The 14827-nt window shown below is 37.8% G+C and overlaps 1 protein-coding gene across 1 annotated transcript in view; it reads left to right on the top strand.

Annotated features, from left to right (window-relative positions):
* The first annotated feature begins 273 nt into the window (after nt 1–273).
* The window catches only part of THOC1 (THO complex 1), a 42144-nt gene continuing 27590 nt past the window's right edge, over nt 274–14827 (top strand). Inside the window, exons 1-7 of the mRNA XM_032654389.1 lie at nt 274–423; nt 2306–2379; nt 2473–2533; nt 3782–3848; nt 6613–6731; nt 7196–7244; nt 7662–7757. Of these exons, the coding sequence (XP_032510280.1) occupies nt 370–423; nt 2306–2379; nt 2473–2533; nt 3782–3848; nt 6613–6731; nt 7196–7244; nt 7662–7757 (520 nt within the window). The 5' untranslated portion in view covers nt 274–369. The remainder of the gene's footprint in view (nt 424–2305; nt 2380–2472; nt 2534–3781; nt 3849–6612; nt 6732–7195; nt 7245–7661; nt 7758–14827) is intronic.

Raw genomic sequence — 14827 nt, 5'->3', positions numbered from 1 at the left:
CGGCGGTTACCTTCCCTCGCGGCCCATTGAGCCGTAACCAGCCGCCTTTCACCAGGCTTCCCCAAAACAGGATAACCACCGCCAAAGTGCGCGTCCCGGCCTGCAACCCGCAGCGCTTACAGGACAAGGCCACACATCTACCGTCACCCCAAGGGTTACCCACGAACCCGAATCGGGCTTTGAGCGGCTAACTCCGGCTCCCAGCGCCAGCCCGTCCTCGGTCACCACAGAAGCTCCCACCCCCCACCGGGCCCGCCCCTGCGCTCACAGGCCGCTCTAGCCGCGCACCGAGCCGGCAATCTCTTCGCTCCCGCCCTGACGTCATCGGCGGGCGCCGCGGCGCGGTGGCGGGCACGCGCGGCCGAGAAGATGTCTCCTACGCCGCCGCTCTTCAGTTTGCCCGAAGCGCGGACGCGGTTTACGGTGAGCGGAAGGCGGGTGGGTGCGGCCCTGGCTCAGCGCTATTTTTTGCCCTCCTCTCCCTGAAATTACTCGAATTTTCCTCTGGGGTAAAGCGGGGACAGAGGTGTGTGCGCCGCGGCGACGGGCTCCCGGCCTCGTCGTGGGCTGGGAAGTGGCAAAGGCGCATTACCTGTCTCTTCCGCGCGTCCTCTGCGGTCCGCCTCCACCTTCCCGCCGGCTGGTCCCAGGACCCCGCGTTCTGGGCGTGTCTGCGCCCTGCGTGGAGGGGTCATCCGCAGACCACCTCTGTTCGGGTCCAGCTCCTCTGCAGTGCTCTCTCAGCTGGTCAGGTGTCTCCAGAACTGGAAGGGGGCTGCTGAAGGGGGAGGGACTGACTTTAGCCCAGAGAACTGGCTCCCGCCCCGCCTCCTAAGCTGCCAGGTGGTTGTTCTGGCCGCTTATTCACCACCCTTTAACCCTCCGTATCTCATTCGTAAGAGATGGATGAGGAAGGTCCTAAGTGGGACAGGACAAACAGGTCAGCTTGGAAAGGGTTGTCAGCTGTCATTTTATTCTTACACATTGGGGAACAGTAGTTTAAGCATTTGGGAAACACTTTACAGAGCGTTTTCTTGTTAGCTTGGTTAACTCTTAGAATAACACCTGTAAGGAAGCTGTTCTATTATCCCTGGTAGATGAGATAGAAACTGAGACAGCCTTCCCCCACTCCACAAGTTAAATGATTTACTTTACTGTTTTCTCTGACTTAAGACCCGGTATTCTTTTTATGTTGCCCATCACTAAATTGTTTGACTGTATTTTTCCCTAGTGCTCTGAAATTCTGCCAGGAGTAACTGTTAGGAATATCCAATACTGGTCCTGGAGGGGACCATTTAATGGGAGCTCATCTAGCCCAGTGCTTCTCAAGCTTGAGCATGAGGTGGGATCTCCTGGAGATCTTGTTAAATGTAGATTCTGGTTCAGTAGGTCTGGAATGGGGCCTGAGATTCTGCATTTCTAACAAGTTCTCAGGTGATGCCACTGCTGCTGTTGGTAGTAAGGATCTACAACAACCCTCATATTTAACTCATGAGGAAAATGAAGCACAGAGGTAAGGGGGTATGCCCAAGATTACACAACCTATTCACAGGCAGAGTCAGGAACGGACTTTTCCAGTATAAATATAATTCCTGTGAGGTAACATTGATTTTCCAAGTGTATGTGAATTTTCACAGAATGAATGACTTGGCAATATTTTTATCTTTCAATTATGACTACTTTAAGACAACCAACAGGTTTACTACTTTAAGACAATCAGTGTTTACTTGGTGTCAGGGGCTGTGCTGTGCAAGCCACCTAGACGAGGCAGGACTTTTTTTTTTTTGAGGTAGGACTTTTGATGGGTCTTGAAGAATGGATAGAATTTGCGTGAGCACGTGGGAGGAATAATGGGAATGAATACACTAGAGTGAGCTTGATAGAAGATGATGGGAAAATGGCTAGACCCTAGTAGAGAGTATGTGTTAGGGGGTACTGGGAAATGAGGTTGCTTGAGTGGGATAGCATTATCAAGGACGTTTAGAGGAAGCTACGAAATAAGGAGCCACTTAGAGATTTTTTTTTTTTTAAAGCAGGATACTCTCATGAATGGGATATTTAAAAAGAAAGGAGGAAGGAAAACCTGGAATGAGAAAGTCTAGCTGGGGAGCTCTTGCAAGGCTTAAAGTGATGAGTCTATATCAGTAAGTGGCATTTGAATAAGAATTACTGATAGAATGACTCATAGGTAATTTTTCCCAGGTATAAACATTTTTAAGTTAGACATACTATTGATGAGTGATATGTTTTTCAGTAAATAATAAGCAGAAATCTTTCCACTTATTTGCTATTTTTATTTTTCTAGAAATCTACCAGAGAGGCCCTGAACAACAAAAATATCAAGCCCTTGTTGAATACCTTCAGCCAGTTGCCTGGAAGGTAAGGCGTTGATATCCATGAAATAGGCTCGCTGAAATCTTTATACTTACCCTGAGCTGCTTTAAAAATGCAGGTGTTTTTTGTTTTTAATAGTGAAAATGAAAAAAAATGTACCCTTGACCAAGCTTTTAGAGGTGTTGTAGAAGAAGAAATTGTAAGTATGTTTTTCCTTTATTTATCGTTAGAATTTTGCTGGCAAATTAATATTATTTTTAAATTTGCTTTTATCCTTAGAATAGATATTTAAACATGACTATTTTTTCTAGAGTGAACTTGCTACTTTGTGAAACGTAACTTGGTCATAGTTAGTATAGGAGTTGTGTAAGGATTAAGGGTTTTAATAGCACAGTTTGACTTGTTTAAGTGTTTGGTTTAATAAATGAATAGAGCCCTCTGCAAGTGAATATGTATAAGAAAATTTGATAAGAGGTCTTCCTGAGCAAAAACTATAATTTGAAGGTGAGCCCTCTCGCTTTGCTGGATAAACAGTGACACATCTTGTAGTGGCATAAAAGGTCTAGTCCAAGGATGTTCAGCATGGGAGCTGGGATTCCATGCCCTCATTTTCCTATGGCATCCCCTTATCAGTTCACCTGCAAAAATAACAATAGCCTATCCAACTTCAGTAGAGAAATTTAATCTAAAGATGAAAAATCTGAATTTATTTACCATCAGTGGAGCACGCAAATGAAAGGAAAAGTTTCAATAGTTTATTCTTGGTTTAGCAAAGCTTAGATCTCAAGAAGCTAGACCCTTTTCCCGTGGCCATAAAACAGTGTCCCTTTCTTTTGGACAATTCTATGTCAAATTCATTCTTTCCTCTTCTTCAGACCTAGTCACTTACCTGTTGTCAGGTATTGGGCAAGTTACTTTGCTTTTCTGAGCCTCAATTTCATTTGTAAGAGGGGAAATACCATGTTTTCATGGTGGTTGTGTGAAACGGCACTTAATGTACACTCAATAAATGCTGGATTTTATGATGTTATCAAACCTAAGCACCACCTCTCTTCTATTAAAAACCCTCCCTCAGACATATTGATGCACGAGTACAATTAATTCCCCTGGCCCTGCCTTTGTCCTGTGCCATTGAGTGAGTTTTGGCCTCAGCACATGTGTAGTTGATTAGCTTACAGCCTTAATCATGCTAATGTAAGGATCTTCCTAAGACTTGGATTTTAAGTGAATCACCTGCTGTTTAATTATTTGATATACTTCTACCGTTAGGGTTATTACTGTTCATTTTTTAAATTTTCATCTTAGAAAGTAATCTTATCTTCTGTGAGAAATATCTTTATCCAGTATTTATGATAATCAATTTAATGTCAGAGGATATGTTTTTCTTATTATCAAATTAGCCTAAAGTCTGGCTCCTAAATTAAGTTGTTTTCTCCTTTGTTGGTAGATAAATCATTCATCATGTGAAAACGTTTTAGCTGTTATTTCTCTTGCTATTGGGGGAGTTACTGAAGGTAAGTATGGGTTTGTTTTGTGTTTTTTAAAGCAATCTTGGGCATGACATGTTTTATTTAAAACTTATTCTCCCCATACCTAATTGATTTTGTTCATTTTTAAAATTCTGCCTACCCCCTTTGCCAAGAAGTCCCATGGAAATTAGCTCACAGGTATTCCTTGTCACTAGTGTATACAGTGCACACTTTGGCACTTTCTTTGTTCTCCACTTGTTCTGTTCATCAGGTAAATATTTATTGAGCATCTACTATGTGCCTGGTACTGAGCTAGGAATTGGGGGATTCATTGGTAAATAAAACATATTCGCTGCCTGTAAGGAGCCTAGTGGCTAATGGAGGAAACACGTCTAAATGTCTTACTGGGGCGGGGGGTGAAGTAGGAATGAAGTATGGTTGAAGTGATTCTCTAAACTTCAGAGTCTGAAGGAATCAGGATGGTCTTAGAAAGGAAACTGTAACATAAGAGCTGGGATGTGAGGGATGAGTAATTTGTCAGGCAGAAACAGAAGGATATAGCTATATAAAGACCTGGTTCAGCATGACTAAAAAAAATGTAGAGCAGAATGGTGAGAGGATGATGAGCATGGTGAAGAAAAGAAGCAGGAGGGGTAGGTTAGGGCCATTTGTAAAGGGCTTTGTGTGCCATGCTAAAGAGGACCTATGGAAGAGCCATTGGATTGGGAGAAACTGCTGGCAGGAAAACTAGGTAGAGGACAATTAAAATGGGGCAGTGGCAGTAGGGGATAGTTTCAAGAGACTTTTATTTATTTTTAGTTATTTATTTTTAGTTATTTTTATTTAGTTAATTTTGGCTGCGTTGGGTCTTCGTTGCTACGCGTGGGCTTTTCTCTAGTTGTGGAGAGCAGGGGCTGCTCTTCGTTGCAGTGCACAGGCTTATTGCAGTGGCTTCTCTTGTTGCAGAGCCCGGGCTCCAGGCACGCAGGCTTCAGTAGTTGTGGCACACGGGCTTAGTTGCTCTGTGGCATGTGGGATCTTCCTGGACCAGGACTTGAACCCATGTCCCCTGCATTGGCAGGTGGATTATTAACCACTGCGCCACCAGGGAAGCCCCTCAAGTGAGATTGCCAGGCTTTAGCTTTGTTTTACTGAATCAGAATCTTTGAGAGTGAAATTTAGGTAATTTTCTATAGCTATTAATGTGAGTTAACTTTTGCCAAACTATACTTCTGCTAAGGGCAGGAAGTATGTCTCTCAAATCTCTTGGATATACAGGACATAAAAGTATCACAAATCTAAGTGTTAAAGGACTTTAGAGGTCATATGATCCAATCTTGTCTCTGACCTATCCTGTCTCCCCTCAGTAAAGTCCTTGGCAGGTGTTCATCCAGCCTCTACTCCAATTGATGGAGCTCACTATTTGATTTCTGTTAGATAGTTCTGATGGTGCGATATCCCCTTTGTATTGAGTTGAAATTTGCTTCTTTATGCCTCCCTGGTTCTAGGCAGTATCCCTCACGTCACATTCCAGATATGATCTTACCAGTGCAGAGTAGAGCTGGAAATACTACTTCCTGTTTCTGAACATACTGTGTTAATGCAGTAATTTGGGCTAATAGTACCCACTCAGTACTTTTTTTTTTTTTTTTTTACATATCATGCTGAAGTGTCTACTTTTCCTAAACACTTAACAAGTGTTAGTATCTATTACGTAAAAATAGAAGGAAGAATGAGCAGGGAGGTAAAAGTATTTTTAGCTAGCCTAGATGACCTTAAAGTCCTTAATTTATTGCTTTACTTTAGTAAGATTGAATTTAGAAATAAACAACTTTTTATTTTACCCTTTTTTCCCTTGAAACAATGGTATTATTGTAAAAGTTTAATGAGTTGAAATCAGTATCAAATCTTTTTTTTTTTTTTTTAGAAACAAATATTTATTTTGCCACTTCAGAAGGTTTTTGAAAGCTTTAGGAAGAGTGGAAGAACAGAATTTTTAATTTGAAGTTCATTTACCCTTTTTTTTTAACATCTTTATTGGAGTATAATTGTTTTGCAGTGATGTTTTGTTATCTTTTTTGAAGTAGTTATTTCAAATCACAGACAAATTTTAGGAATAGTACAGAACATTTGGAAATGAGAAGGGAACATACTAGTCCTAATTCTTCTACTTTAAAAAAAACTACCATTTATTTTGGTATATGGTTTTAGTTTCTCTGGTCTTTTTAAAAGATTTTATTGTGATAACCATAATACCCATACAGTTTTGAACCCTGCCTTTTTCACTTGACATTATATCATAAACATTTTCCAAGTTATTATAGTCGTCATAACCATCTTTTTTAATTGGCTGCATTATATTCTTTTGAATAGCTTAGTGGTGAAGAAAACAGACTGTGGAGCCAGACTGCCTGGGTTCGTATCCCAGCTCTACCACTTACTGGCTCTATGATCTTGGGCAAGTTATTTAACTTCTCTGTGTCTCAGTTTTCCCATTCTATAAACTGGAGATAATGTTATCTACCTCATAGGGTTATAAGGATTACATGTGTTAGTATATGTAAAGCACTTAGTGTGCCTGACATATAGTAAATGCTCTAGAAGTGTTATCAAGAATGATTATCATCATCACATACTTACTTAAGTATATCCTGTTTGGGGACTTGAGGTTGCTTCTGTTTCTTGTCTTTCACAGCCTTGTTAGGATTGACAAAGTATACCTTTAATATTTTCTTTAAAATTATTTTGCATGGGCTGTTTTACTCAACAGTATTTTAAACTTTTTAATTGGCTTGTGCTCCACTTGAAGGTATTTGTACAGCATCTACACCTTTTGTATTGTTGGGAGATGTTTTGGATTGCCTTCCTTTGGATCAGTGTGACACGATATTCACTTTTGTGGAAAAAAATGTTGCTACTTGGAAATCAGTAAGTGCCTTAGTTTCTTTTTCTGCTAATATTATCTTTCTATAGATCCAGAGTTCTGAGGGTAGTTTTTGTTGTTGTTGTTGTTTTTGTTTGTTTTTTGCTTATATTTCTAATATTGCTGATTGCCAAAAAGTTTGTCCCTATGAGAATTACATATTCTGCTCTCTTGGAAAAGCCAAGTAAAAGTTATATGGAGAAAATGGAAGTACAAAATTTGAGTAGATACAATTAACTTGAAAGCACACACTTTTACATGTTTAAAAGTTACTTAGAATTGTGTTTTGTTATATATTTGAAAATATTTTTATTTCATTAAAATTGTTATTTGCTTGAAAAAAGTGAAAGTGGCATAGTAGATTCTCAGTGCATAGTAGTGTTCTTTAAAATTTTACTTCCTGTGACTTATTACTGAAGGATGTGCAACAACTTCAGAACAATAGTAATAATTTCTGTCTTAATTTCAGAATACATTCTATTCTGCTGGGAAAAATTATTTACTACGTATGTGCAATGGTAAGTAATTCAACAGTAAATGATTGTTTTTTAAAAAGTAAATGTGGCCAGGAAAACAGGTGGTGGAATTAAACACAAGTGGTAAAATTTTTAAAGTAGATTGTATCTTCATTTTTAAATAGCAGTCTGACTTATTAAAACTGATCATTTGCTTTAAATTAAACTATTATTGTTCTGGGTATAAACTTAATGAAAACCAAAAAAATTTAGTAAAGCTTGTCTTACCCATGCTAAACTTGTTTAGTTTTATTCCTAATTTTCTAGAGCTTTTTTGTGACAAAAATAGTTTCTACCCCCATTTTGAGAACTACTGCTTTAGGGAAATACTTTTAACAAACTGGTTAAGAAACTTGGGTATGATTGTAATAAACATAGAATGATCTCACCTGTGTAACCTTGGTTTCCATGTGTTGTTAGATCTCTTACGAAGATTATCAAAATCCCAGAATACAGTCTTCTGTGGACGAATTCAGCTCTTTTTGGCCAGACTTTTCCCTTTATCTGAGAAGTCAGGTAAGCTTTTGTGCATAAAATGCTTTGCAGGAAAATCTTTACCAGATTAGAATCTACTATGATGATAAAAAAGAAAAATGGTTCTAAAAAGTTGAAAACTTAGGAAATTGCCACTTTATTTTACTTATAAGTAGTTATACCTGTCCCAGTGTATGATACAGGTAACCCTTAAATAAAGTCATTGATTCCTTTTTTTCTATATCTGCAAGCCTGTTTGTCTCTCTTTTTTTAATATTTATTTATTTGTTTATTTATTTATTTATTTTGGCTGCACTGGGTCTTAGTTGCGGCATGCAGGATCTTTGTTATGGTATGCAGGATCTTTAGTTGCAGCATGCGGACTTCTTAGTTGCAGCATGCGGACTCTTAGTTGCAGCATGCAACTCCCAGTTGTGGCATGCATGCGGGATCTAGTTCCCCAACCAGGGATCGAACCTGGGTCCCCTGCATTGGGAGCACAGAGTCTTACTCACTGGACCACCAGGGAAGTCCCTAAAGTTATTGATTCTTTAAGTTCAAAGTTTATTAATAATAATGTACAGTTGAATCACACTGAAATATGTAGCTGTGAATCATGTTTTTATTTCATTTCCTAATGTGTGCCTATTTTTCTCCTTTTTTCCTTCAATCACTACTGTTCAGCCACATTGACTTTGTTCGTTTCTTTTATCATTTATTATTGTGAAATATAATGGTAATATGAAAAGTGCATAAAGTAAATATAGTATAATTAGGAAGCAAATACTTGTGTAACCACTGTCCAGGTCCAGAAATGGAACACTGCCCACCACAAGGCTCTCTAGAGCCCACCACAGTCTGTTCAAATATGCCAGATTTTAATATCTCTGTGCTTCAGTCTTCCCTTCCTTAATATCAGGCTAATATACCACCTACTTCATATGTTGTTGTAAGGATTAAATGAATTAAAATATGTGAAGAGCTTACAACAGTGCCTGCATGTGGTAAGACCTATAGTATATGTTAGCAGTTGTCTTACATGTGGCTTTCTTTTTGTCCTGCTAGATCTATGTTTTTTTTCTTTCCTCTTATTTAATGTGGTCAGGATTAATTTTGATTTATCAGTGTATTTACCACTTGTATTTCTGACCTTCTGTTTCCCCCTTTAGACTTTAGTGCAGATTTGTGTTTTCTTTGAAAATCTTTATTTCTTTACTCTTGAAGAATGGTTTCAATAGATAGAAGATTGTAGGTTGGCACTGGATATAGGATTTCATTTAGTGGGAGATAATCATTACTTTGCCTTCTAGCTTCTATAGATAAGGCAAATGTCAGTCTAACTCCTTTGAAGATAATCTAGTTTTTTTTTTTCTCTCTATCTGCTCTTAAGGTTTTATTTTTCTTTGGGTTTTTTGTTTGTTCGGGTTATTTTGTTTGTTTTTCAGTTTTATATGATGTATCTAAGCGTGGATTTTTAAAATTTATCATTCTTCAGATTTGTGGGCATCTCGAATTTATGGATTGGTTGTCCTTCATACAGATTGTAAAAATTTAAGCTGTTATTTCTTCAAATATTGTATATGCTTCTTTCTCTTTTTCTCTTTTTGGAACTCTACTAGACATCCTATATCTTCTTACCGTATCCTGTCTCTTACACTTTCTACATTTTTCATCTCTTCGTCGCTCTCCATCACATTCTGCATAATTTCTTTAGAAATGTTTTCCAGTTCACTACTTCTCTCTTCAGCTATGAATAATCTGCTAAATGAGCTCTTAATTTCAGTAATTGTATTTTTTCATTCCTAGAAAGTCTTTTTTAAGTCTGCTGTGTCACTTTTTTAGTTTCTTATTCCCTGCTGATATTTTCAAACTTGTTTTTTAATCTTCTAACCAGGGTAAGCATTGTTATTTTTATGTGTCTGATAATTCCAGTCTCTTAAGTCTTTGTGGGTATGTCTCTAGTGTCTGTTTCTACTGTTTCTCACTGATTGTATCTTACCCCTTTGTGTTTCTGGTTAGTGTTTAATGTTATATTTGAGAAGATATTTGAGGGAATAATTTTGAGGCCTAGGTTAGATACCTTTCTCCAGATAAGAGTTTTCATTACTCCTGCCAGGCACCCTTACTAGTCCAAGATTACCTTAATCTAGCCCAGCTCAAGGCCTGTGATTCCTTAGATAATTGAGAAGACTTGGCACTGGACTGCAATTTGGTTCATCCTTACCTGAGGACATAGGTCCCAGTCTAGAAGAAGGTTGGGGTAGGATTTATTAGATTCCCCACCTTCCTTGGACTCAGAGATTTATTTTTATCATCCTCACTTCAGGACGCTGCTAAAAGAGTAGCTCAGTTTTGCAGCCGATTCTTCCTGTTTGGCAGATATCGTCAAGACAAAAGTGGCTTTGAGTGCTGATGATGCATTGCTTATCTTTCTTGCCTTCTTGATTTTTGCCATATATTCCTCACTGAATGTCAGCTCTTTACTATTTTTAAGAAAACAATTTTCTGTTTCTTTGCCTAAAACAATGCTGTGAACATGGTTTATGCTCTGTAAGTATTCATAGAATTAATGTAATTTATCCAAGTTTTCAGTTGTCCTTAGAGGGTTAATCTGAATTAATTAATTAGCTAATTAATTAGCCTTCCATTACGGGAAGCTCAGCTTTTTATATTTTTTTAACAGCTTTATTGAGATGTAAATTCACATACCATACAATTCACCATTGAGAATGTACAGTTTACTGTTTTTTAGTATATTCACAGGGTTGTGCAGTCATCATTGCAGTCTAATTTTAGAACATTTTAACTTCTAAAAGGAACCCTGCACCCATTAACTGTCACTCTCCACTTACCTCCATCCTTACCCTGTCTCCCAGGCCCTAAACAACCATTAATCTACTTATTGGTCTCTATGGACTTTCCTATTCTGGACATTTTAAAAATGGAGTAATAAAATATGTGGTCTTTTGTGACTGGCTTTTTTTTTTTTTAATATCTTTATTGGAGTATAATTGCTTTACAATGTTGTGTTAGTTTCTGCTGTGTAACAAAGTGAATCAGCTATACGTATACATATATCCCCATGTCTCCTCCCTCTTAAGCCTCCCTCCCACCCTCCGTATTCCACCCCTCTAGGTGGTCACAGAGCACCGAGCTGATCTCCCTGGGCTACGCAGCTGCTTCCCACTAGCTATCTATTTTACATTTGGTAGTGTATATATGTCAGTGCTACTCTCTCACTTCATGTGACTGGCTTTTTAAACTTAGCTTAATACTTTCAAGGTTCATCTGTGTTGTATGTATCAGTAGTTCATTCCTTTTTATGGCTGAATGATATTCTCTATATGGATATACCACATTTTGTCCATTCATCAGTTAATGGACATTTGAGTTGTTCCTGCTTTTTGGCTATTGTAAATAATGCTGCTGTGAACATTTGTGTACAAGTTTTATGTGGATGTATGTTTTCACTTCTCTTGGCTATATACATAGGATGGAATTGAGGGTAACTGTTTTAATTTCTCCTGGATAGATATCTAAGAGTAGAATTACTGGGTCATATGATAACTCTGTATTTAAGTTCTTTTTTTTTAAATTGGGGTATAGTTGTTTTACAGTGTTGTGTTAGTTTCTACTGTACAGCAAAGTGAAGTAGAGTTCCCTGTGCTATACAGCAGGTTTTCATTAGTTATCTATTTTATATGTATTAGTGTATATATGTCAATAATCCCAATCTCTCAATTCATCCCACCCAACATTTTCCCCGCTTGGTGTCTATATGTTTGTTCTCTACATCTGTGTCTCTATTTCTGCCTTGCAAACTGGTTCATCTGTACCATTTTTCAAGACTCCACATATATGTGTTCACATACGATGTTTGTTTTTCTCTTTCTGACTTAACTTCACTCTGTATGACAGTCTCTGGGTCCATCCATGTCTCTACAAATGATGTATTTAAGTTCTTGAGGAACTACCAAACTGTTTCCCAAAGAGACTGCATCATTTTATCATTGATGCAAGTGCGTTCCAGTTTCCCTGCATCCTTGCTAACACTGACTGTTTATTGTCTTTTTTATTATAGCCATCCTAGTGAGTGTACAGTGGTATCTCATGGTTTGGGTTTGCATTTTTGTAATGACTAAAGATGTTAAGCCTCTTTTCATGTGCTTACTGATCATTTGCATGTCTTCCTTAAAGAAATAGTCTATTAAGATTCTTTTCCCATTTTAAAGATTGGGTTATTTGTCTTTTTATTACTTAGTTGTACAAGTTCTTATTATATTCTGGATACTAGACCCTTATCAGATATATAATTTGTAAATATTTTCTCCCATTCTGTGGATTTCCTTTTCACTTTCTTGATCATGTTGTTTGCAGCAAAAAAGTTTCAAATTTTGATGAAGTTTAATATATCTATTTTTTCTTTTGTTGCTGGTGCTCTTGGTGTCATATCTAAGAAACTGTTGTCTAACCCAGCAGTCCCTGACCTTTTTGGCACCAGGGACTGGTTTTGTGAAAAACAGTTTTTCCACGGACTGGGGTTGGTCAGGGGCATGGTTCAGGTGATGATTCTAGCGATGGGGAGCGGCAGGTGAAGCTTCGATCACTCCCCTGCTGCTCACCTCCTGCTGTGCGACCCGGTTCCTAACAGGCCGCTGACCGCTACTGGTCCACGGCCTGGGGGTTGGGGACCCCTGGCCTAACCCAGAGTCACAAAGATTTACATCTATGTTTTCTTCTAAGAGTTTTAGCTCTTACATTTAGGTATATGATCCATTTTGAGTTAATTTTTGTATGTGGTGTGAGGTGGGGTTCCAGTTTCATTCTTTTTATATGTGGATACCCAGTTGTCCCAGCACCATTTGTTGAAAAAACTATTCTTTTCCCACTGAATTGGCATCTTGCCTTCTTTTTACCTTCAAAATATCAAGATCAATTGAACCTTAGGACCTTGGCACTCTTTCTGCTGTCTGTAATCCTTTTGTTCGTTATTGTCACATTACTGACTTTTGCTGTCACTCAATCTCGGTTTAAATTTTATTACCTTAGAGAGGCTGTCTTTGAGCATCTAATCTAAACCTGCCACCACAGTTACCCATTATCACCACCTGATTTCAAATCTCTTCTTAGAATTTAGCACCACCTGGCATTTTCAGTGTGTTTGTGTTGTTCACCTCTGTATTTTCTGTGCCTAGTAACTTCTAATACCAGATATCTAGGCACTATTTAAATATTTGATGAATGAAATTCTATCTCTTTGTGAAATGAAGTGCCCCTTCATAAGTACTGATTTGTGATTTCTTTTTCTGGAATTTACAGAAAACAAAAACAAGGTTTCAATTCTCAGCCATTCTTTAGTCCTTCCTGTTGATCTCTAGCCTCCACTCTCATTTTTTAAAAAACATTTTAACCTCTTTTTCAATATGCTACATTCCTAAATTGACAAGACATAGAGAAATGACTTTTTTCTTATTAACTAGTTGAAAGACTAACAATAATTGCTAAAGGTAGCTTTAAACTATATATATATCTTTTAATAAATTATATTTTTAAATTTAATTTTTAAATTATAAAATTACCCAACGTTGTTTCAGAAAATTTGGAAAATGAAGGGAAAAAAATCATAATCGATCCTGTCACCCTAACATAAGCTAGGTTGGCATTTGGGGATATCTTCTTGCAGTATTTTTTCTTCTTTTTTTACATTTGATTGCATAAGATTCACTAGAGTATATCCCAAGACCTTCAGAAAGCTGTCTTCACATGTAATTTACCCATTAAATTTAGTAAAGTATGACTGAGATTTTTAACCTGAGAATTATGGCATGTGCTTTGTTGAGTAATAAACAGAAAATGGACAAAGATATTTTAAGTAGTCAATGCTAAATGGTCAGCCAGTTTCATTCACTAGCTTAATGACGTCATCTAGCATACTAACTTTAAAAAAAAACTTCTTGTTTTAAAATAACTTTAGACATGAAGAGTTGCAAAGATAGTATAGAGTACCCAAATAGTTTCACCTAATGTTAACCTCTTACATGCCATGGTACAGTTATCAAAACTAAGAAATCAACATTGGTGCAGCACTGTTAGCTACAGACTTTATTTGGATTTTACCAGTTTTATCAGTGCTTTCTTTTTTAAGAATCCAATCTGGGATCCTGTATTACTTAGTTGTGATGTCACTTTAATCTCCCCAATCTACCCAGTCAGTGACAGTTCCTCAGTCTTCGCTATTTTTTCATGACCTTGACAGTTTTGAAGAGCACTGGTCAGATAATTCATAGAATGCCCTTCAATTCATGTTTGTGTATTGTTTTTCATAATTAGATTGAGGTTACAGATTTGGGGAAGAAGACCACAGAGGTGATGATGGGCCCTTCTCAGTGCATCGTTTCAACATGGTATTGATGTGTCTTTTTACTGGGGGTGTTATCTTTCATCACTTATTTAAGATATTATCCTTGATCACCATATTTCTCTACTACAAAATTACTATTTTCCCCTTTGTAATTAATAAATATTTGGAGGGAGATACTTTGAGGCTATGCAGATACTTTTTCTCCTTAGACCTTTGCCGGCTGAGTTTAGTACTGTTCATCAGTGGATCTTGCCTGCAGTGATTATTATTAGGTTGTCCTGGTGGTGATTTTCTGTTTCTTTCATTCCTTCTACGTTTATGAATTGGGAGTCTTCTCTAAAGGCGAGTTGTCTTGGGAATTCCCGGGCGGTCCAGTGGTTAAGACTCTGCGTTTCCAATGCAGGGGGCCTGGGTTTGATCCCTGGTCAGGGAACTAAGATCCTACAAGCCTCGCAGTGCAGCCAAAAAAAAACCAAAAGAAAAGAAGAGTTGTCTCTTCTCCTTTGTTTACCTGTAATTCAGTCATCTATTTCAGTATGAACTCATGGATATTTATTTTATATGGGTTATAATCTCATAATATCATTATTTACTTTGTTGCTCAAATTATTACAGTTTTCCCCATTGGGAGCCCTTTCATGTAGGCGAGGATAGTCCAGGCACATCTTGTATTTTCCCTGCACAACCCCTGGAATCAGCCACTTCTCCAAAGAGCCTGATTTGTTTTACTTAAAAATGGTATTTAGAAGAC

This window comes from Phocoena sinus, chromosome 14, assembly GCF_008692025.1.
Source record: "Phocoena sinus isolate mPhoSin1 chromosome 14, mPhoSin1.pri, whole genome shotgun sequence".
NCBI lineage: Eukaryota > Metazoa > Chordata > Mammalia > Artiodactyla > Phocoenidae > Phocoena > Phocoena sinus.
The sequence above is the reverse complement of the archived record's forward strand: the minus strand, read 5'-3'. Positions and strand labels throughout refer to the sequence as shown.